A 23,384-nucleotide genomic window follows, 5' to 3' on the forward strand; every position below is an offset into this window, starting at 1 on the left:
TGCTACGAACCAGAACAAGCAATTAACCACTAAAAGCTAATCCTCAATATATAGAGCGTTATGTACTTATTATGTAAACTCTATCATGATAACCAGATGTATGTGACTAAAATCTATTCGAATTTGACCAAATTACATATAATGTAGAGTTTTATCCATGAATGCGTCGTATTCATAGAATAATGCTGGTGTATTCTACCTTTCGTAACCAAACATAAAAGTAATTCAAAAAGTAAAAATATCTCATGGATGTTCGATCGTGAGAACATATTCCATGACTGTGAAAGGCATCATCTTTCCTTTTTAGGTAACCAATTATTTCGAAAGCAGAAACTATAGAACTAGAATCTGCAACTTGGTAATATTGCAACTTGTTTGCACTAGCTAGGGTTATATTACGTTTTAATGTTTCGGAATAACGTACGGGCAAAAAGAAATTCCAGTAAAACACTAGAATATAACGGTATTAATTAACCTTAAACTAATTGCTCTTTGGGAGTAGTTCCAAACAAACAAATTAAAAAAACCTTCAGTGGTAATTTGGTAAGCTACATTAAACATAATATCTCTTGAACTGATTTTCAGGAGTTAATTTTTAGGCTTCTCGGCCTAATGATCCACATCAATGTTACCAAATGAGTTATACTTCATCGTTTAAATATTTCATCAGTTAATTTGTGTTTCATTTTTTTGTATACTAAAACTATTTTTTTAGTGTACAACTTGTTTCAAGTTCAACAGGTGAATGGACTTAAGCATATTGATATAGTAACGCAAAGTTATACTGCATATTATGCGATACCAACAGAGTAACAGTCTAAACATGACAAGAGATGGGATCTTGGTCGTCCATGTTATATAGTAGAAAAATGATGTTTTGACTACTATCAATGATTCGGACTATTAAAATATTGATCTAAGATCATATAACATATATTTAGTAGTCCACTAATTCAAATTCATATAAATTTAACATAAGACTAAGGAATCTTCCTTCGAAGGTCAAAGATCTTTCCATCCGTGATAATTATTTATTGCACTTATTTACATATTCACATGTAAAAGGTATAACACCACTATGACACACTGTCACTAGAAGACTTTATATTAAAATCACTATTTTATTCTCTTAAAAACAAACATCCATGAAAATTTTACCTTAATTACATACTGGTGCAGTACTATATTTGAGTTATGAATGGTGTGATTATTATTTTTGATGCTGATGCATGTAAGAATCAAAATATATGACTCTTAATTAACCCAAATCTCTCTAACTAATATTTTGAGAACGATAACAAGCCGGATATTTATACCATTTTGAAACGTTTACATGAGTGAAAAGATTCGAATTGTGATTACTCAACTTCATGGTAAATCCAACCATTAGCACTACCATAACTTGCTTAATATATGTAATGCATGATTTGATTCTTCTCCATACTAGCTTAGACGGTATAAAAATGTTCAGCTCCTCCATCTCAAACAAAGGCTTTCACCAAAAGGAATTTGTCATGTATTGCATTTGCAACTGAGGCTGACACTCCACTAAGCTCACACAAGCTTCTTCTTCCTCATGCAACCCATCCAAATTCTGCCAAAATGTTAAGAAATCAATAAATAAATAGTTAATTATCAGTCAACTTAATTATCTGAACGGAAATAATACAACACTCTTTTTTTTTTTTTTACTTATAAAAAAGGAAGAAAAAAGTAAGCTTTGTAATTTAGTAATTAACGTAATATAATGACTTACCCAAAGGTCGTCGTCGTTGTTTTCTTGTCTAGTGAAGGAAGAAGCAATCTTGGGGTTCTCAAAAACTTCGTCGTTTCTTGCAAATCTGCCACGTACTCTTGGCCTGTTGTCCGCCAACGTTTTCCGGCATGCATACTTCAATTTTGGTTTTGAAACAAATTAATAACGGTGCGGAAAAAACCCAATTATTTCAAATGTGTAAACTATTTATGTAATTAGCAAATTTGAAATATGTACGTAATGGAATATTAATCCAAAAATTCAATTCAATTCAATTAAAAATCTCTAAAAGTCTTTTATTGAGTATTATTTTTTTCCTGTTTTTTCACCTTTTATATATAGAGGTTCTTTTTTTAAGATGACAAAAAATATAAAAATAAAAAATTGAGAATTTTAAATTGTATTCTTCTGGTTGTTTATTCAAGACTAAAGACATGCTATTTATTAATATAAGTTGTTTTTTCTTTAAAAATATTTATTTAAATTCTTTTAGTAATAAAATACTTTATGATTATTACCTTAATGGTTTTGGTGAAGTTTCTCTGTGTTCGTTTAGCTCTGTACTTTGAAATCTTCTCTTTACGTTCCTCTGAACTGTAACGCCCCACCTTCAAGCTCTGATCTTCACCGGTAAATTGCGTCGTTGATGAACTCTCCACCGCCAAAGGACTCGAGTATGATCTCTGTCCCGTAAAATCCCTTCTCATATTCTAAAAAAAAATTATATCAAAACTCAAAACAGTTTTTGTATTGAATAATAGAGGATGAATTAGCTAAAACTAAAACTAAAAGTACCTGCAAATCTCCGGTACTGTAAACTCGTCGCATGTGACCGGAGAAGTAGGAATCTTCCGGCGAGTTTAGTAAATTCTGATTCTGGAAAGTCGAGGAGTCTTCCATGAATGGAGCATCAAACGGTGAATTAAACAAGAGCTGCTCTGTTTTGACTGTGTCGAAGCTTTCGAAACCGGAGAAGTTTGGGAAACTGTTTGTGTGAGAGAGAGTTAAGGTTTGGAGCTGCGATATTGGTGGAGAAGAAGAGAGGAGATGATGATGACTCGTAGGGGTAAAATTATCAAAGAAATTAAGAGATTGATGATCATCCATTAAAGGATTGAGGTAAGGGTTGTTGCAGAAGAGATCTGTTGTTGTTGTTGTTGTTGTGTCGGAAGAGAACATATCCGGATCAGTACTATGGCAGATTGAAGAAGAAGATGAAGACCCATCAAAGATGTAAAGATCAGAATCCATTTTTTGATGTAACTCTAGGATTCTCAATGAAGAAAGAAGAGGAAGAAGAGAGCAAAACTACAATTGAATATTTTTTGGGTTATGTTCTGTCTTTTTTCTTTGGTTTCTCTGTAATTGAGCAAATGAAACGGTTACAGAGAACACAAGTGACACTCGTGATCTTTGTTTTTTTTGAAAAACCACCAGAATCCAAAATTGGCAAAAAAAAAGAAAAGTGTGATATATTTTTCTCTCTTTTTTGGTATTCTCAGTTTCTTGTTTCAGAACCAAGACATGGACAGGTCCAGTTTTATTTGGTCTGGTGGGCTGTATATATAGCGGACAATAAGTGTGTTTATTTTACAAATGTGCCCTTATATTTTTACTTATGTTATGGATTGCTCCGTATACATTTAATTTATACATTTGCTCCATGCTAGGCTAGCAACTAAATTGTAGTTTAGTAATTTTATATCTAGTGCTTTTTTATATCTAAAGTCTGAGAACCCACTAGGGTACTTTGCAATTTGCATGACATAAGTTAACTGTATGTTTTTTTTTTTTATCAAAAGGTAAGTGTGAAAAATTGGTTAACCTTTTATAGTCTAATTGTTATTGATATAGAAACAGCTCGAATAATAATCGACTTTCGTTATATATAAAAAAAGATTGTTGCATAAATTTGTTGGTCTCAACTCTCAAGTAACGGATGTGACTTTGAAATACTTAAAGTTACATATTTACATGTGCTGAATGCTGATTGGTGACTATAAAAAGCTACAACATATTTTACGGTTTTAGAACCATTTAAAAAAAAAAAACATTGCAAGTCTTTTTCTTTTCCTTACAACTTTCATAGTTCATTCTTAAGAGTTTAAAAATCATGCATAAACTAGATTTTACTAAAACTTTTGATAATGCATGAAGCCAAACCAATAACAATGGATTCCACCGTTTAAAAAAAAAAAATCTTTAAAAATTCATCAGCCTTCTAATTCTACCACCGCTAAAGAACTTTGTTAGATAAAAGTTTTTGTACTAAAGTATAAACTGGAATATACTTGAGATAAATTGTAAATTAAAGTAACAACAATTCATCTTTTTGCAATTAATATCTCAATTTTGAAGACTACCAATCATATTATAATGATGTGACACAAAATACCCTAAATTATATAAAGAGTATCATATTAACCCTTGCAACTTTTGAAGCCAAATTTTTATTTAACCCTTGCAAAAGCTTATATATATAGTTTGGATTTAAGCCATTACAAGTTGACTAGTTGTATAATAAATATGGGTATATTTTTGTATTTTATATACTTAGGGCACTTTCCTAGGGAGTGTTCATCAAAAGACTTATCAATAAAAAATTAATATAGGGAAAAGAGAGAAAAAGAAAAAATGAGAACCGATATTCAGATTATATTCAAAGGAAACGTTTCTCAGAAAATACTGACAAGTGTCATTTAGTTAGTAGTTTAGAGTTTAGGGTTTAGAAAATAACATAAAAATAAAGTAAAGTTTATCAAGGATAAAGTTTATGAAACTTTAATTCATTTAAGTAGGGTTTAGGGTTTAGAAAATAGCTAAAAGATATGATCATTTTTTTAAAAATAAATAAAAATTTATTTTAATTATATTTATATATTTAATTTATTCTTAAGAAAATGGCGTAAAAATATGACCAATTAAAAACAGAAACAACAAACTATACTTCATCTGATGATCTAGAAGGTTTGACATGTTCCAAATACGAAGAAGAACACTTTTGCTCTGCTTGCTTTCAAGTTTCAACTATCATTAAAATTGTCTCTCTTTTTTTTCTTCAATGTAGACCCAAGCTAATATTGAAGTCGGCCGAAGAGTTCTTCTCTTCTGAAAACCATCGAATTGACACCTAACCTTTTTCAATCAAAATGTTAAAAATAATATTAAGTCTCGTTTTCAGATAAACATATTTAATCGACTAAGACCAGATGATGTCATGAACATAAGATGGAAGTGAATATCATTTTTGAAATTAATTAACATTATGAAATATTATCTTATGGTTGAAGACTAGTAATGATATTATTATTTTTAGTATAAACTATATAGTAAAGATGATAAATTTTAAACTACATATTATGTCGTTTAACACATTACACATTATAATATAATAATTTTTTTAAAAAAACTTCTAATACTTAAAATATGAAAACATCGTTTTATGTGTTTTTTTTTAAAAAAAATTGTTAAAAATCAATTTCAATTTAATTGTTAATTTAATATGTTAAAAATAGAAATTTATTATTATAAAGATTGTGAAAAAATCTTAGGTTATATGTTTTTTTGTTTGTCAACTAAGTTAATCTTTCTTTTTAAAAAAAGGGAGATAACAAGAGACAACAAAAAAAAATCAACTAATTTGTAAGAAAAATGTCTTTTAAAATTTAATTTAATTAGTTTAAAATCTTTTTAATATAGTATATTACGTAACAAAATATATATTAATTAAAAAAATTTCCCTTTTTTTACATAAGGTTTTACGCTATTTTGAGACTCGAAGTGTATGAAATTGAAATATAATGTTGACTTCACAAGTTATCTATTTTAAAATTCATTATTCTATAATATCGGCATTATTCATATTTTTAACCAATCAAAAAATCCAAAGGTGTCAGATTGATTTTTGTCCCCGACAATTAATAATATTTTTCGGGAAAAAGATTATTGGTCAAAACTAGTCCTAAATAAAAATATTATTGTTCAAAGTTCTCATTTATCTATAAGAAACTGATTTGATTTAGTAAAGAAGGAGAGAGAGAGAGAGAGAAAACGAGTGAGGGAGACGACGATCGAAGTTTCAGTTTACTGCTTCCTTCAATTGAAAGGTTTGTTCGTGAAGTACAGATCTGATTCTTATTGATCTTTCTTACCATTCTTTTACTCGATTTTTCTCGATTTAGGGTTTTACTAATCTGATTCTTACTGATCTTTGTTACCATTATTACTCGATATTTCTCTATTTAGTCACTGATTTAGTGTTTTACGAATCTGAATCGTTCTTTCTTTTTTGTTTTCTGTGTGTCTGTGGTGTGAAAAGGTGACTTGTTTTTTCTTTTGAGTTTCCAAAGCAATGGCGGGGTCTCAGGCTAAGCTGGAGAAGATGAAACTCAGGCAGGATTACCGGAACTTATGGCACTCCGATCTCATGGGCACCGTCACCGCCGACACTCCCTGTAAATCTCACTCTCTCTCTCTCTCTCTCTCTAGTAGATTCATTGTTTATTCAATTGAAGGACTAATTTGCGTTTTCTTGATTTGTTTGTTTTGCAGATTGCTGCATCTCGTGTCTGTGGTAAGTTGTTGTTGTTGATCTATTTTGCTTCTAGGGTTTCGCAATTAGCAATCAATTTGAGTCTGTTTTCGTTGGATGATTCAGTGACTTAAAATCTCTATAGAGTGAATGAATTAAACAAGTGCATTTCTCTAGATGAATCTTATATGAATGATTGTTTATTTGTATGTTTTGGTACGTATTTAATATGTTATACTACATGTTGACTTGTAGTGGACCTTGTGTTTCATACATGCTTCGGAGAAGAGCACTTTACAATGACATGTCAAGGTATGAAGTTTTCTCAAGTAATATGTAGATTTTTTTTTTTTTTTAAATTTATTGCTTTGCTAAGTTTTTCGTGTATTGTGTGTCCTTTCTGTTTTGTGCAGGTATACTTGTTGTGCTGGATACATGCCTTGTAGTGGGAGATGTGGAGAAAGCAAATGTCCTCAACTTTGCCTTGCCACTGAGGTTAGACTTTTTTCTCTTATCTGATTTTTTTTTACGCTAAGCTGTGTGTTTCTAGGATTTATGTTCTAATCTGATATAATGTGATTCCGTAAGAGTCCTCTTTTAGTATATCTTTCCCGGCTTCTTGTCCTCTATATGTGCTAGATGTTTGAATTCCGTCGCTCAACTTATTTGACTCAGGAGATTAGATTATCTTTGTGAACTTCACTGATGAGTGGGACGTTCTTTATATTTTGGCTTGTAAAAACCTGTTTGTATTAGACGCTTGCTATAATTTAATAGATCTCTTTATGATTTTATGAATTGGCATCTGTTTGAAGCAACGTGCAATTGGAATTTTCAGGTTTTCCTCTGCTTCGGAAACTCTGTGGCCTCTACCCGCTTTCTTCTGCAGGACGAATTCAACATCCAGACAACACAATGCGACAATTGCATAATTGTACTCTCATACTCTTTTCCTTCTACTTTTATCGGTTTTACACAGAATCCATATTTTGTGGGAAACTAACAAATTCCATCTCGTGTTTTCAGGGATTTATGTTCTGTCTCAGCCAAGTTGCTTGCATATTCTCTATAGTTGCTTGCATTGTTGGTAGCGATGAGCTTTCGGAGGCTTCACAGATACTCTCTTGCTGTGCTGATATGGTCTACTGCACGTATGTTTTTACTTCTTTGCATGTTTAGCTTGCCCCTCCAATTTGTTATAGTTTCACTGATTGCTAACACTTAATGTACGGTCTTGGTTTTCTTGCAGGGTCTGCGCATGTATGCAGGTACCTGAGAACGAGACCTATAAACTAATCTGAGCTTCTGAAATTATCTTTCTCTTATGGTATATATAACCAAATCCCTATCTTCTGCTTGCAGACACAACACAAGCTTGAGATGGACAAAAGAGATGGAGTGTTTGGATCTCAACCAATGGGTGTGCCACCAGCTCAGCAGATGTCCCGTTTTGATCAACCCGTCCCTCCAGTCGGATACCCTCAGTCCTATCCACCGCCTGCCCAAGGCTACCCTCCTGCTCAAGGCTACCCTCCTGCATCATACCCGCCTCCTGGTTATCCCCAACATTAAGAATCTTAATCAGTATCTTCAATTCTTGTGTTAAATTGTTGTTACTTGGTTCAGGTTTGCAGAACTATTATATTGTTCAGCTTTGTCCTTGGTTATGCGAATTCTTTTGAAGTATTGATATTGGGTTTATGTCTGAAAAGCTTTGCTGTCATCAACTGGTTTGTTGAAGTAAAGAACAACATATCAGTTCCCTAACTGTTTGATACTTTAATTTAATTATATATAACTTTAACAAGTTTAGCTACGAAAACTAGTTATAATTCTATTCTGCGATATCATCAAATCTGTAACCAGACAAGGAGAAGTAAAAGATATAACAATCAATTAAACCTATAACAGCATCTGAAGTCTATAATCTTCATGTAACATGTTGTCATGATAGGAGCTTCTCAAGAAGATGATTTTTGTCTCAACAAGACAACACTTGTTTCCATCAATTCTTGTTCGTACCTTAGCAAGAAAATAAAAATTAGAATCAGTCGTATTTTAAAATGATCAGACATTGCAACAACTAGTCACTAGACTAGAAGCAAAAACGTCAATTCACCTTCACTGCTTTTTTCTTGAGGAAGATGAAACTGTTTTAAGAAAGCATATCGAGGAAGCTTTTGTCCAATCTTCCATCATGTAACATATTACTTACCAAGCCAAAGGTCGAAGCATCTCCAACAAACCCGCAACTCCTCATTTCGTTGATGAGTTCTGCTGATGCAGCTTTTTCACCATTTCTTAGATGTGCCCTGATCAGCGTATTATATGTAACACTATCTGGGAGAGGCCCATCTTCTTTCATTTTTCTGAACAAGGCATCAGCTTCTTGCATTAATCTTTTCCTACATAATCCTGAGATCATGGTATTGTAGGTTACAACATTAGGCTTCAGTCCTTGAAGGCTAAGGCTACAAAATAAATCCCACGCTTCTCCCACCTTACCAGCTTTGCACATCCCATCAATCATAGTATTATATGTAAAAATATCAATTTCAATTTCACTCTTTTGGATGTCCTTGAATATGACCAATGCTGTCTCTAGCTTCCCGTTATTACAAAGCCCATCTAATAAGATGTTGTACGTCATAATACTGGCAGACACACCATCAGAAACCATCTGTTTGAATACCATTTGGGCATATTCACAGTCGCCATTTTGAAAAAACCCTTGGATAAGTGTGGTGTAAGCGACAGTGTCGCCCATCACTCCTCTCTGAGACATCTCACGAAAGACTTTCATACCGTCTTCTACTCTCTTAGACTTACAGAACCCCTTTATAAGAGTAGAATAAGTCACTACGTCTGGCAGACAATCTTTGCTAATCATGAATTCAAACATATGCTTAGCCTTGTCTAGGAGATCGTGCATACAAAACCCATTGATCAGTGAACTGTAAGTGATAACATTAGGAGCTATGGACCTTTGGATCATCTCCTTGTACAACTTTTCAGCCTCTAAAAGCTTCCCCTGTTTCGCAAAAGCATCGATCAATGCATTGAATGTAACAACATCGGGATTGATTTTCCTCTCAATCATATCGCTTAGTAGTCTAGCAGATTCATCCCATCTTCCGTAATTACAAAGGCAGCTTATGAGGGAGTTGTAGGTAACAACATCCGGTCTGATTCCTTTGATCTCCATTTCGTTGAATAGGTTGCGAGAATCATTCACATGTCTGAATTTGCAGAGACTATCAATGATTGTGTTGTAGATCACAACGTTAGCCTCTATTTTCCCAGCCTCCATCTTCTTAAGCAGATTTAAAGCCAAATCGATATCACCTCTCTTACATAATCCATTTACTACCACACCATAAGTAACTAGATTTGGTTGACAACCTTTTACAACCATCCGTTCAACTAAAGCCACAGCTTCAGAAGCTTTGTTGTGGAGAAAAAGTCCATGGATTAGAGTTGTGAATGTAACGGCATTAGGTTGATATCCCATTTCCACCATCTGATCAACTAAAGCTACGACATCAGAAATCCTATTACCGTGACAATATCCGTTGAGAAGCGAAGAAAGCGTGACAATGCTGGGCTCATAGCCGAGTTTCATCATCTTCCCCAAAATAGCTAAAGCAAGAGAGAGCTGAGAGCGGCGGCAGAAACAGTTTACGAGAATACTGTATGTATAGAGATCATGTGCAATTCCCAAATTCTGCATCTGCTCACCCAGGGAGATGACAACATCAAACTTGTTCATCTTAGTAATGGCACTCAACAGCTTACTGAACTCCACAATGGAAGGTAAGGGACGAGACTGTACCATCTTACTGAACAAACCAATTGCATCATCTAGCTTTAAATCACTCAGCCCATTTCTACTCAATTTCTCTCTATAATCACCACTGGCACTAGCGAAATCTCGTCGTCCACAGCAAAGATTAAAGGTTGAAGAATTGGTTAGAGGATTGCCTTTCCCCTGGAGATTCCGGTGGACAAATCTCTTTGCCGTCGATGAAATCGATCTCTCCATCTTATCGAATTGAGAAGACTTCTTTACTCACTCCCACTCCCACTCCCACTCTCACAACTTTCTGCAAATCGTAAAAACCCTACACGGAGACGGAGAGATATGCAAACCGGTGGGGTTCTGGTTTAGAACTTATTACCAAACCAATTTTGTTCAAACCGGTTTTATAAATAAGCTTTGGAGTAAATTGGTTATGGCTGGCTGTTATTTTACTAACTGTGTCTTGAAATTGGGATTATTCTGATTTGATTAGAGAATTTTAATTTGTAGATTAACACATTGATAGTCGTCTCTGCAAATTACATCAATTAGTAATATTAGTCTATAGCCTCCGAGGCCCTCCATCCAACAATGCTTCAACACCACTATGTCCATCCAGAGATGTCACTTAAGTTAGTCCCATTCTTGTCTTATCTTATGAACCAAAAGTGTTTTGTATGCGTGAGTTTATATTTGTTTTTGAAGTGTTTGGTAACATTTTAATATTACAAAAGATTGATGGTATTAATGAGAGGACTACATAAAATGCCAACCAGAGTAGGTCTTTTATTTTTTTTCACAACCTAAATTGTCTTTGTAATTAGTACTACTATATATTATGATCACTTTTAACTTAATTATCGATTCTTTTTGTTCAAATTGGCGCACCAGGTGTCGACGTGGAACCATCGAGGATGGGCTATACTGCTTTGGAAGTTTTATCTAGGTATAATGAAAATGTCCAAAATTATATATATTATAGAGCTAATGATTCATATAGTTTCATATATACCAGCTTTATTGTTGGTTGCCTTTACGCTTTCTAGTCAAAGTGTGGGTCAACCACAACAAATGTTAGAAGACTTATACAGTATATCAGTTAATTAAACGGCATCTTCCTTTATAATGTACTTAGAAAATTTCAGCGCATTCCTAACAAAAAAACAAAACAAAACTTTCATGTTTGGAAATATAATTCTCTACCAGTTGCAAAAATTTTAATCAACATGATGGCACAAATTTTGGTTGTTAATCCACATAATCCAAATTCTGGTTGGTTATCCCCAATATTAAGAATCTTAACCAGTATCTTCGGTTCCTGTGTCAAATTGTTGTTACTTGGTTTAGGTGTTCAGAACTGCTATATGCCTATATTGTTCAGCTTTGTCCTCAGTTATGCGATTTCTTTTGAGGTATTGATACTCGGTTTATGTCTTCATCAACTGGTTTGCTGATTTTGGTATTTAAGTAAATAACAACGTGTCAGTTCCCTAACTGTTTAATTTGATTATATATAACCTTGTTATAATTCTATTCCGCCATACCATCAAATCCGAAACCAGACAAGTATTTCAATTCACAATCACAAAGTACGTTTGCCAAGGGCATCTTTAACGCTAGATCAGTTGTAGTGATCTTAGGGAAACTAAAATAATTAAATAATAGTCTATACTTAAGAACACACATTCAACAGGTCTTGCATAAGAACAATTTTCTATTACTTAAGAACAGTTATACCTACTATTCAACATTTTTATTATTTTAAAACCCTTAAGAACACATTATGTGTTGTAGCAATAAGGATGGCCTTATGAAGGAGAAGTAAAGATAAAACAAACAATTAAACCTATAACATCATCTGAACTCTATAATCGTACTCGTTTGATGTAACATGTTGTCATGATAGGAGCTTCTCAAGAAGATGATTTTTGTCTCAACAAGACAACAATTGTTTCCATCAATTCTTGTCCGTAACTTAGCAAGAAAATGACAATTAGAATCATTCGTATTTTAGAATGGTCAGACATTGCAACAACTTGTTACTAGACAAGCAAAAACGTCAATTCACCTTCACTGCTTTTCTCTCGAGGATGAAAAAACTGTTTTAAGAAAACATATCGAGGAAGCTTTTGTCCAATCTTCCATCATGTAACATATTAGTCACCAAGCCAAAGGTCGAAGCATCTCCAGCAAACCCGCAACTTCTCATTTCGTTGATGAGTTCTGCTGATGCAGCTTTTTTACCATCTCTTAGATGTGCCCTGATCAGCATATTATATGTACCACTATCTGGGAGAGGCCCATCTTCTTTCATTTTTCTAAACAAGGCATCAGCTTTGTGCACTAACCGTTTTCCACACAAGCCTGAGATCATTGTTGTGTAGGTTACAACATTAGGCTTCACTCCTTTAAAGCCCAGGTTACAAAATAAATCCCACGCTTCTTCCACCTTACCAGCCTTGCACATCCCATCAATCATAGTATTATATGTAAAAATATCAATTTCAATTTCACTCTTTTGCATGTCCTTAAATATGACCAATGCTTTCTCTAGTTTCCCGTTATTACAAAGCCCATCTAATAAGATGGTGTACGTCATAAGACTGGCAGGCACACGATCAGAAACCATCTGTTTGAATACCATTTGGGCATATTCACAGTCGCCATTTTGAAAAAACCCTTGGATAAGTGTGGTGTAAGCGACAGTGTCGCCCATCACTCCTCTCTGAGACATCTCACGGAAGAGTTCCATACCTTCTTCTACTCTCTTACACTTGCAAAACCCCTTTATAAGAATAGAATAAGTCACTACGTCTGGCAGACAATCTTTGCTAACCATGAAAGCAAACATATCCTTGGCCTTCTTGAGGCGATTGTGCATGCAAAACCCATAGATGAGTGAATTGTAAGTGAAAATATTGGGATCTATAGACCTTTGGATCATCTCCTTGTACAACTTTTCAGCCTCTAAAAGCTTCCCCTCTTTCGCAAACGCATCAATCAATCCATTGAATGTAACTACATTGGGGTTGATTTTCCTCTCAATCATATCGCTTAGGAGTCTAGCAGATTCATCCCACCTTCCGTAATGACAAAGGCAACTTATGAGGCAGTTGTAGGTAACAACATCCGGTCTTATTCCTTTGATCTCCATTTCGTTGAATAGGTCGAGTGCATCATTCACATGTTTGTATTTGCAAAGAGCATCGATGATTGTGTTGTAGATCACAACGTCAGCCTCTATTTTCCCTTTCTCCATCTTCTTAAGCAGATTTAAAGCCAAATCGGTATCACCTCTCTTACATATACCGTTTACTACCACACCGTATGTTACCAGGTCCGGTTGACAGCCTTTCTCAGCCATTCGGTCAACTAAAGCCACAGCTTCGGAAGCTTTGTTGTGGAGAAAAAGCCCATGGATAAGAGTTGTAAATGTGACCGCATCAGGTTTATATCCCATTGCCACCATCTGATCAACCAAAGCTACAGCATCAGAAATCCTCTTACTGTGACAGAAACCATTGAGAAGAGAAGAAAGTGTAACAACGCTGGGCTCATAACCGAGTTTCATCATCTTCCCCAGAACAGCTAAAGCAAGAGAGAGTTGAGAAGAGCGGCAGAAACAGTTAACGAAAATACTGTAAGTAAAGAGATCATGTGAAATCCCCAGCTTTTGCATCTTCTCCCCCAGGGAGATGACAACATCAAACTTCTTCATCTTAGCAATAGCACTCAACAGTTTGCTGAATTCAACAATGGAAGGTAAAGGACGAGACTGTACCATGTCACCGAACAATCCAATTGCATCATCTANACCGTATCAGGTTTATATCCCATTGCCACCATCTGATCAACCAAAGCTACGGCATCAGAAATCCTCTTACTGTGACAGAAACCATTGAGAAGAGAAGAAAGCGTGACAACATCGGGCTCATAACCGAGTTTCATCATCTTCCCAAGAACAGCTAAAGCAAGAGAGAGTTGAGAAGAGTGGCAGAAACAGTTTACGAAAATACTGTAAGTAAAGAGATCATGTGAAATTCCCAGATTTTGCATCTTCTCCCCCAGGGAGATGACAACATCAAACTTCTTCATCTTAGCAATAACACTCAACAGTTTGCTGAATTCAACAATGGAAGGTAAAGGACGAGACTGTACCATGTCACCGAACAATCCAATTGCATCATCTAGCTTTAAATCACTCAGCCTATTTCTACTCAATTTCTCTCTGTAATCACCACTAGCACTAGCGAAAGCTCGTCGTCCGTAGCAATGAATAAAGGAAGAAGGAGCGGTTCGAGGATTACCTTTCCACTGGAGATTCCGGCGAACAAATCTCTTCGCCGTCGATGAAATCGATCTCTCCATCTTATCGATTTGAGAAGACTTCTTTACTCACTCCTCCCACTCTCACGACTCTCTCTCTGCAAATCGTAAAAAAACCCTACACGGAGACGGAGAGATATGCAAACCGGTGGAGTTCTGGTTTAGAGCTTATTACTAAACCAATTTTGATCAAACCGGTTTAGAAATAAGCTTTGGAGTAAATTGGTGAATGGCTGGCTGTTATTTTACTACCTGTGTCTTGAAATTGGAATTGAATGTAAAGCAAAGGGATTATTCTGACTTGATTAGAGAATTTTAATTTGTAGATTATATCAATCAGTATTATTGAGAGAGATAGAAAAAGAAAGAAAATACAAACCATGGTTAAATAAAATCTAGAAGTTTTTTTGCCTAATGGTTTTACCAAAAGTTGATTAATTATACTTTTACAGTTTGTAATATGTGGTAGATGTACTAGGATAAGAAAAAAATTTCAGTGGTAGAATCGTTTATGCAACAATTCTCATAATTTGTATTAAATAATAAATCAAAACGATTAAAAAATAAAGGTTAAGTATCTAAATTTATTATGAGTAACCAAAATAAATTATGACACTTTCAATTTTTCATTAAGCAAATTAGAAAAAATATCAATTCGCATCTAATTATCTATGTGAACGATTTTCCTTCTAATTGGCTCATTTGAACTGATCTTGTACTTTGTTGACAAAAAAAAATTATTTATACTTATTAGCTAGGTCAATTAGTTAAAGACTCTATATAGAATATACTTATTTATCTCCTGAGTCTGTTTTTCTAGGTCAAGTCCTTCAAAGTTCTTTGGGTATCCAATTATCACTCTTTGAGTTGACAGTGAGATTTTGGTTATATCTATCACATAAATTTGTCTTTTGGTTGGTTTCCTTAAATATACTCTCTTGTTTTTTAGGAGGACAAGCCAAAACTCTTATGTTTGTCCAAGTTAATCCTGATGGAGACTCATATGCTGAGACCGTAAGCACATTGAAATTCGCGGAAATGGTTTCTGGTGTGGAGCTAGGCGCTGCAAAAAGTAATAAATAGGGTCGAGATGTAAGACAATTCATGGAACAAGTTTGTATTTTCTTTCTTTTTCTATCTCTCTCAAGATTAAAATGAAGTAAATGCTTGCTTATAATCAGCCCCGGCTCCAAAGGTGTGCGGGCGGTGCTACAACACCGGGTCCACAATTTTTTGCAAAAAAAATGTATGACTTTAAGGTCCTAAAATTCTGATATTTTTATAAATAGGGTCTTAAATTTTGGATTTTTGCAAATACACCCTAAAACTTCAGAAAAAACAAAATTTGGGCACAAGGTCCAATAAAAGTTTGAGCCGGGCCTGCTTATAATACACACTAAATAATACTGATAGATTACATCAATCAGTATTATTTGTTGGCATACATTCTCTATTAGCCTCCATCCAACAATGCTTCAACACCACTATGTCCCTCGAGAGATGTCACTTAAGTTAGTCTCATTCTCGTCTTACCTTATGAAGTGTTTTGTATGTGTGAGTTTATATTTGTTTTTGAAGTGTTTGGTATCATTTTAATTTTACAAAAGATTGATGGTATTAATGAGTCGAGTACATTAATGCCAACCAGAGTAGGTCTTTTTTTTTTTTCACAACCTAAGTTGTCTTTGTAATTAGATATTATGATCACTTTTAAATTAATTATCGATTCTTTTTGTTCAAATTGGCGCACGAGGGGTGGACGTGGAACCATCGAGGATGGGCTATACTGCTTTGGAAGTTTTATCTAGGTATAATGAAAATGTCCAAAACCTATATAAATTATAGAGCTAATGATTCATATGTGAACTTTCACACATACCAGCTTTTTTGTTGCCTTTACGCTTTCTAGTCAAAGTGGGTCAACCACAACAAATGTTAGAAGACTTATATAGTACTATCAGTTAATTAAACGGCATCTCCCTCTATACTTGGAAAAATTCAGCGCATTCCCAGAATTAAAAAAAAAAAGAACAGAACTTTCATGTTTGGAAATATTCTGGTTGTTAATCCACATAATACTAAAAATAAAATGGTCAAATTAAAGGATTGATTATAAGATTTTACAGTTTTTATGTATATAATCGCATATTTTTACCAATTTTATGAAAAAATGATTTGTTATTCTTTCATATTTGTGGTAAAACCGAAAGCAGAAAATGATTAGAAGCGTGTGGGCTCAATATGTAATAGCCTAACCACACGCACAGACAAGTCCACGTACGCCACGTGGCGAACAGCATAACATACTCCAAAGTTTTACATTCACATGGGAAGCTTCCCCTGCGTCACACGCCTTTGCTTAAACTAGTTTACAAACACAACTCTGGACCTCTTTCTTACTTCTATTATTATACGAAACTCTTCAAAAAATTCTATTAATTCCAATGCTCTTGTTTCTGTTTGGCTCCTAAAGTCCTAACTCGTAATGATTAAGAGTTAAGATTTGTGATCTCTCAGTTGATTCAGACTCAGCAGCGTTTCAGCTTTTTTGGTTAACAAGTTTGTATAGAACACTTCAAGTATATGTTGACATTGTTTTAGTTGAGCATGTTGTTAGGGGTGAACGAACCAACTATCTTATCTCCAATGACCTACGCATGTTGATTTTAAACTATAAAAAGAAAGATAACATTGAGGTAAGCGCCGCTTATCTTAAAGAAGTAAAAGATATGATTGAGGAGGTAGCTATGTGTAAACAAGTAAACAATTAAAAAAAATAACTTCTAAACAAAAATATAGACAGNAAAAAAAAAAAAAAAAAAAAAAAAACACATCCGGTAATTTGTTATCAAATAAGCTTATAATTATTTCCCTTAACAAGAAAAAAAGTTTACAACTTTTTAATAACTCAAAATGTAATTTCATTTTCTCAGGGATGGATAATACACATTTTTTCTTCTTTTTTTTTTCACTAAACCTGTAACCACTACCTATTTTTAAAAAAATATTTACATCCATCTCCCACCAAACCCAATTCTAAAATAGAAAAAAGACTAGAAAATAATTTAAAATAATTAATATATATATTCCCTCTCATGAGATGACGATTCATCATCAACAAGTTGAGAAGAAGCTCCACTAGATTCAGACCAAAGTCTTTGGTTAAACTCAAGTTGAAGGTGATCAGGTATAAACTGCGTACGACAAAGCGGACACGTCATCTGATTATAACCCATCATCCAACGGTCCAAACATCCCCGATGAAATATATGTCTACAGTTCGTCAGCCGTCGGATCTCGTCTTCGTTCTCGAAATCGTAGAGACACACCGCGCAGCATTCGGATTCGGTTCGGTCTAGATCCGAGAATTTAACAACCGGCAACATCTCTCCAGCTAGTATCGCTGCTGACTCCGGTTTGGTTAAGGTCGGTGGTGGTGGGTCGGGCCATGATGTTGAGAGTGGTTCAGGTTCCAAGAAGTCAGGTAGACCAATGACTTTGAACATTGTGGAGATGAGTTTACGGATCAGACCTAAGAAAGAGAGCAAGTAAAGAAAGATTTTTGGGAGAAGGAGCTCGGAGTAACCCACCGGAAAACCCATTGCCTCGCCGTTAGAGAGAGATATGTTAACTGAGAGAGAGAAGAGAGAGGGAGAGAGTTTGGATTGTGATGATAAGATGGGGAAGTGGGATTTATATATATAGTTTAGATGTGATTAATTATGCATTAATAATTTAATATTCAATAAGGTCCACTTATTTGCGTGTTTTTTTTTGCTATTTTGATTCTTTTTAATAATTGTTCTAGATGAAGGATATAGCCAGGAATGTGGTGGTGATGTTTCTTTAGGTTATATAATTATATAGAGACTAATTGACTTCTTTTTTATTCCTATATATTATTAAATTTTAATAATGTATTGTGTCCATTTATTTTAGAAAACATCATTTTCGTATTTCCCATTTACGTTGGACTTTAGCATTAAAATAACTATATGTAACTTCCGTTTGATTTTAACTTTTTTTACAGTTCGACTGTAAAAAAAAAGTTCGACTTATGATGTTGTAGCGAAGAAAGGTTTTAGAAAGGGAAAAAGAAACATGTAATCATGAAAGTAATTAAAAAGAGTTAAATTGTATGACAAATATAGACTTTTAAATATGGTAGCGAGAGGTACCCCATGAATACACATAATTAACATAGTACAACATAAAAACTCATACTTATATACGGTTATGGTTCAAATTTTCCATGCGGTTTTAATTATATGTCAGCTATTGTAACTATTTTGAATGACAAAGATGTAAGAACTTTTCTAAATAGTCCCAAAGATTATTCTAGAATTTGGTTCAATATCATCCGATTATTAAAAAAACGAGTTTTGAATAATTGAATCTGTCACTCCATTTTAAGAATTGATCTTTACGTATAACCCAAACTAGTCAGATTCGTAAACTATTAGTATAAAAATAGCCAGACACACGACAAGTAATCGAGGTGGAGAGACAGATAGTTAGGTTCATTTCATTTCATTTTGTCTGTTACCTCTATTGAACTATGCTATAGGCCAAAATGTCTATATACACACATTTTTTGTAGATCTATTTTTAATGTTTTGTAAGAGGAACTTTTTGTTGCATGATTCTTTTTTTCACGTGAATGTAAATTATTAACTATTCTATAAAATTATACCAGAACTTTTTTTTTAAATGGCTGTTACGTTTTAGTTTTTTAAAAATAAAACAAAAGGAAATTGTAATTATTAATCTCAGTTTATTGGATACCACAGTGATACTTACGATGATTGACAGAATCTAAATTCAATTCCAAATTATGTTTGTATCTTAAAATGACCGGTTGAACTATCATCAATCTATGTACATCGTCATATTTGTTTTTACAAGTGATTATGGACCTCAAATTAATTACGTAGAAAAGTATTTATAGCTCTTCAATTTCGGTTTTGATTCTGTTATTCTAAATACTTCTAGAATACAAATATTTAGAGGATCTATTTCTAGAGGAAGAGAGAGAGAGAGGGAGAGTCATGTCATATGGGAATCTGACTAAAATGTATGAAAGAGCCAAAACAGCACTGACCCACCTCACACCATGACCATCTTCTCCTCCAACATTTCACATTCCTACATTCAACACTTCTTTTTTTCTTTGTGGCAACTATAATAAGTTTATAACTATACATTAACCATAACATAGATATATAACAGGAAATTCATATACATATACATATATATATATATATATTATCATATATCAGTTAAGGATTTTTATATATGTAAATTTGTTTATGCATCTATGTAAATTTAAATAACATTAGGCTATATGTACTCCCACATATACGTTTAAGTAGATCAAGTTTATCACAAAAGTACTCATGTATATATGTGAGTAATATACATATTGGAAACAAGGATTAGGGAATAATTAAATAGTCTACTAACTGTCCGTTTTTGGCGTTACTAGAGAGTAGAGATATATTAACAGATAGGCCAGCTAAATCCAGCCAAGATTAATCCTTTTTGTCTGGGCAATTAATAGAACAAGTTAACAACCAAATCAGTTTAAGAAGAACTTTGAAAAAACTAATTATTATTTTAATCAAATAATTGAAGAGAGAAAATACTCTGTTTTCATATCATTTGGTAAGTGTATTACTTAAGAGCAATGATAAAAAAAAATATAATAGTGTAAGCAGTTTTTACTGTGGCAACTTGTATGCGATGGCAGATCCTATAAAATGATTTAAATGAATTTTCATTGATTTTAAGGGAATAATTGGCTACCACTGAAAATTTTGTGGTTGAATCTCCAAATTCTCTCACAAATTTCTATTTATTTTTTACTTTCTATTACGTACACCTTACTTTTTTTTATATTTGACTCCTGATAAATGTTTTTTTTAGGTTTGCCACTACTTAGAAGCATAAATAAAGATTTGATGGTCTCTTATGTTATTTTAGGTGATTTATATGTTACAATTTTTCGTATTAAATTTTAAGTTTTATCCGGTTAATCTCAGTTTCATTTTTGTGGTCTTCCCCAACATGATATTTTTTTTTCTGTATATAATGAAAACACATTTATCATTTAAATGTAAATAAAAATTATATCAAAAGTACCTATAGTTATTATCCCAATAAAATTCAATACAGTCTAAAGTCTAAACTATAAAATTGTATATTTGTGTTTGTTATGTACGGATTACTGTAGTGGCAACATGTTTTTTGCTTTAGTTATTCTTTGCAGGATTTAAATTATTAAAAGAAAGAGCTGCAGTGAAAAAAATATATTACTAGAATGGTAGCTTTAAGTTTTAAAAAGTAGTAAAACATCTTTAACTTGAAACTTGTCTGCTAATTCAACGGAAAACTACAAAATTCATTCCAGTTTTGCATGTCAGAGACTGTCGTTTTGTCAGTAAGCGACCAACTAATCACTCTCATTATTTTAAACATCCAGCTAAACCATAATTAGTAATATATCTGTGTCAACTTTTATTCAATACAACCAATTCCAGATTTAATAAACCAAGTTTTCTTTTTAAAAAGAACTTCTTCAAATTTTAATTTATATTCTATTTTGTGTTCAGACTGATTGTGAAAAACGCTAATTTTATAAGCTACGGCTACTAAATTTAAAATAAAATTGAGCTCTAATTTTAAAAAGGTAAAAATATGAACAAAACACACTATGTTAATGATTGGTCATGAAGACTGACTTGGACCACGAGGCCGTTTCTTTTATCCTTTTCGTTAGGAATAAAATTAACATTATTTACACTTTCTATTATTTTTTAATACTATGGATCGTTTCTTTCTAACAATTTATTTATACAAAAATATTTTTTATTATCCGTATATGTCAGACCGTACAGTTTGCCTGTGTGGACACACGATATATGTTTGGCTCGGGCACTACTCATGATACATCTAAATTTTAGTAATTCAAAGTTTCAAACATTGAAAAACGAAAAAGAAAAAAGAAATAAATCCGAGAAATACAATCAATCGTTTTAAAAATATATTTATATATTTATGTTCTAGAGAACCAGTTTTGTTTTAAATAGCTTATGAAACTGTTTTATAAAAAATTAGAATAAAAACGTTAAAAAGTTAGATGGAATAATAAATATTATCTATTTATCAAATTGAATAAAATAAAAAATCTATTTATCAAATAACAATTATTTGTTTACACAGATCGGTCGCAGTTCGCAAACAACACAAGTCACAAACTATTGACTAGTATGATAAAATATGGTTAGTTCTAGTCTTCTAGATGTGTTCAAAGTTCAAACACAGTCACCTATTAGTATTTTTAAAAATAAAATTCTGAGTCGGAACTTTAATTTATAGTTTTATATTTCAAGTAAGATAATAACAAGATAGACAGTAAAAGATCTAAAATAAGAAAAGAAAAATGAAAATAGTACAAAGACAGCTAATACAAGAACTGAAGCAGCGAATCTATTGTCTCCTCCTTCTCTTCTAGCAGGCAAACTAACGTGCCTTCCATTCACCTCCCTCTCTTTACACTTTTTTTTTCTTTCAATTCTTGATAAACATAAATACTATATACTTATTAGGATTTAGCCATTTAGGTACAAGATTAGTTTGTTTCATGTCTTACAACAAGACTTATTATAACTGAACTATATCATTGCATCAAGGGAAACAATAGTGTAACTAACAATAGCAAAACAAGAAAGTATAACAGTGTAACATCTAGTAAAGAAATTGGAGTACCCAAAAGAGGTTGGAATTTTTATGTTTATTGAAAACAATTGAGTAAGACTTTTGTGGCATTCATTAATATTTATAAGATATTTTGTTGTCAACTATTACTATAGTATAATATTTAACATACATCTATTACTTTAGTTAATTCTTTAATATACATTTAGTTTTTTTTTTTGGTATTACTATAAGATATCTATGTCTATATAGTTGATATAGGTTTTAGTGGAATCGATTATCTTAACTGGCTATGTCTACGCAAAGTGACAAAATTACTTTTTCGATTAAACCTATATTCTTATCGCCCACCAAACATGTAATTTTTTTGTTTTTAATAATGACCTGACCAAATATTTTTTTTAATATGTAATGTTGGTTGTTAATTTCACCTGTGTCCTTTTAAAAAAGAAAAAGCTGCATTTCTTGTCTTTTTTTTTCTTTTCACGTTATTATTGTTCTTTCTTCGAGTAAAAAAGAAAAATTCTAACTTTTTTGATATTTAAAATCACTTATTCACATAAAAATACATGTAAAAATTTCACTTTCTCGCAAAAACGCATGTAACTAATTGGGCCCTACTGTAGAAGAACCCTCTGGTCGCGTGAATAAATTGGACCATAAGATATGGGCCAATGTTTCGTTACACTCGGCCTATGAGGCAATGATCTCAAGGTTCAAAGTTACNCCAAAATTTTTTTTTTTTTTTTTTTTTTTTTTTTTTGCAGATAATTTTACATACAAAAAGTAGCCAAATCTCACGAGTAAGAAACTCTAATACTAACACATACATATTTACAGTTCAAAGAAAACCATGAGAATTCAAATCCTTATATGAGTTTTTTTTTTATCAGTCAAACAAAATAAAAAATCACTTGATTTGTTATCAACTTCTGTCCCCTCTATACCACATCATTTTCTTTGATTTATTCAATGATAGTTAGTGATCAAGAAAATAACAAGCAATCATTATCAAACACAAAACTAACATATAATATGATTAAAAAATTTAACAAAAAAATGATTATGAGATGGAATAAAACAAAAAAATTGAATGATAGTGAAAGAATGAATGATGGTCATCATCCACACAACAAGTCCAAAATAAAAGTCGTCAGCACCAATGGATGTCGTGGGTGGCTCACGATGCATTTGGGCTTTTTGGCCCACACTACAAAACAAATTCCGTTGAAATATGTACTCTCGCTTCTCGACAA

At 32.9% G+C, this 23,384-nt stretch overlaps 5 protein-coding genes across 8 annotated transcripts; 1 reads left to right on the forward strand and 4 right to left on the reverse strand.

Annotated features, from left to right (window-relative positions):
* On the reverse strand, positions 1,259-3,274 carry LOC104704004 (two-component response regulator-like PRR95). Its single transcript, XM_010420115.1, has 4 exons — positions 2,552-3,274; positions 2,275-2,466; positions 1,757-1,891; positions 1,259-1,594 (listed from the first exon to the last, which is right to left on the reverse strand). Exons 1-4 carry the CDS (start codon positions 3,005-3,007, stop codon positions 1,496-1,498), a joined length of 882 nt encoding a protein of 293 aa, XP_010418417.1. The 5' UTR covers positions 3,008-3,274; the 3' UTR covers positions 1,259-1,495.
* LOC104704005 lies at positions 5,751-8,026 on the forward strand. Of its 3 annotated transcripts, none has more exons than XM_010420116.2 (9): positions 5,751-5,862; positions 6,075-6,210; positions 6,308-6,329; positions 6,543-6,599; positions 6,701-6,782; positions 7,126-7,221; positions 7,314-7,438; positions 7,537-7,555; positions 7,650-8,026. In XM_010420116.2, the coding sequence occupies exons 2-9, from the start codon at positions 6,108-6,110 to the stop codon at positions 7,857-7,859; spliced, it is 714 nt and encodes a 237-aa protein (XP_010418418.1). In that variant the 5' UTR covers positions 5,751-5,862; positions 6,075-6,107; the 3' UTR covers positions 7,860-8,026. The 3 variants fall into 3 exon arrangements, with proteins under 3 accessions (XP_010418418.1, XP_010418421.1, XP_010418419.1); XM_010420119.2 differs by having other exon boundaries at positions 5,760-5,862; positions 6,106-6,210; positions 7,650-7,859; XM_010420117.2 differs by having other exon boundaries at positions 5,768-5,862; positions 6,097-6,210; positions 7,650-7,859.
* On the reverse strand, positions 8,443-10,329 carry LOC104704006 (pentatricopeptide repeat-containing protein At1g63330-like). Of its 2 annotated transcripts, XM_010420121.1 has the most exons (2): positions 9,778-10,329; positions 8,443-9,576 (listed from the first exon to the last, which is right to left on the reverse strand). In XM_010420121.1, exons 1-2 carry the CDS (start codon positions 10,327-10,329, stop codon positions 8,443-8,445), a joined length of 1,686 nt encoding a protein of 561 aa, XP_010418423.1. The 2 variants fall into 2 exon arrangements, with proteins under 2 accessions (XP_010418423.1, XP_010418422.1); XM_010420120.1 differs by having other exon boundaries at positions 8,443-10,329.
* LOC104705222 (pentatricopeptide repeat-containing protein At1g63330-like) lies at positions 12,191-14,482 on the reverse strand. Its single transcript, XM_010421190.2, has 2 exons — positions 13,930-14,482; positions 12,191-13,555 (listed from the first exon to the last, which is right to left on the reverse strand). Exons 1-2 carry the CDS (start codon positions 14,452-14,454, stop codon positions 12,191-12,193), a joined length of 1,890 nt encoding a protein of 629 aa, XP_010419492.2. The 5' UTR covers positions 14,455-14,482.
* On the reverse strand, positions 17,266-18,090 carry LOC104704007 (E3 ubiquitin-protein ligase RHA1B-like). Its single transcript, XM_010420122.2, has one exon. It carries the CDS (start codon positions 18,012-18,014, stop codon positions 17,487-17,489), a length of 528 nt encoding a protein of 175 aa, XP_010418424.1. The 5' UTR covers positions 18,015-18,090; the 3' UTR covers positions 17,266-17,486.

This window comes from Camelina sativa, chromosome 7 (genome assembly GCF_000633955.1).
Source record: "Camelina sativa cultivar DH55 chromosome 7, Cs, whole genome shotgun sequence".
In the NCBI taxonomy this organism is placed as follows: domain Eukaryota; kingdom Viridiplantae; phylum Streptophyta; class Magnoliopsida; order Brassicales; family Brassicaceae; genus Camelina; species Camelina sativa.

Coding starts and splice junctions, on each gene's coding strand:
- LOC104704004 (XM_010420115.1), bottom strand. CDS start 3,007: ATGGATTCTGATCTTTACATCTTTGATGGGTCTTCATCTTCTTCTTCA. Junction 1,892..2,274: donor ACTTCACCAAAACCATTAAG/GTAATAATCATA, acceptor CCAAAATTGAAG/TATGCATGCCGGAAAACGTT. Junction 1,595..1,756: donor ACAACGACGACGACCTTTGG/GTAAGTCATTAT, acceptor ACATTTTGGCAG/AATTTGGATGGGTTGCATGA.
- LOC104704006 (XM_010420120.1), bottom strand. CDS start 10,329: ATGGAGAGATCGATTTCATCGACGGCAAAGAGATTTGTCCACCGGAAT.
- LOC104704005 (XM_010420116.2), top strand. CDS start 6,108: ATGGCGGGGTCTCAGGCTAAGCTGGAGAAGATGAAACTCAGGCAGGAT. Junction 6,330..6,542: donor TGCTGCATCTCGTGTCTGTG/GTAAGTTGTTGT, acceptor GTTGACTTGTAG/TGGACCTTGTGTTTCATACA. Junction 6,600..6,700: donor CTTTACAATGACATGTCAAG/GTATGAAGTTTT, acceptor TGTTTTGTGCAG/GTATACTTGTTGTGCTGGAT.
- LOC104705222 (XM_010421190.2), bottom strand. CDS start 14,454: ATGGAGAGATCGATTTCATCGACGGCGAAGAGATTTGTTCGCCGGAAT. Junction 13,556..13,929: donor TAGCTTTGGTTGATCAGATG/GTGGCAATGGGA, acceptor TTGGTTGATCAG/ATGGTGGCAATGGGATATAA.
- LOC104704007 (XM_010420122.2), bottom strand. CDS start 18,014: ATGGGTTTTCCGGTGGGTTACTCCGAGCTCCTTCTCCCAAAAATCTTT.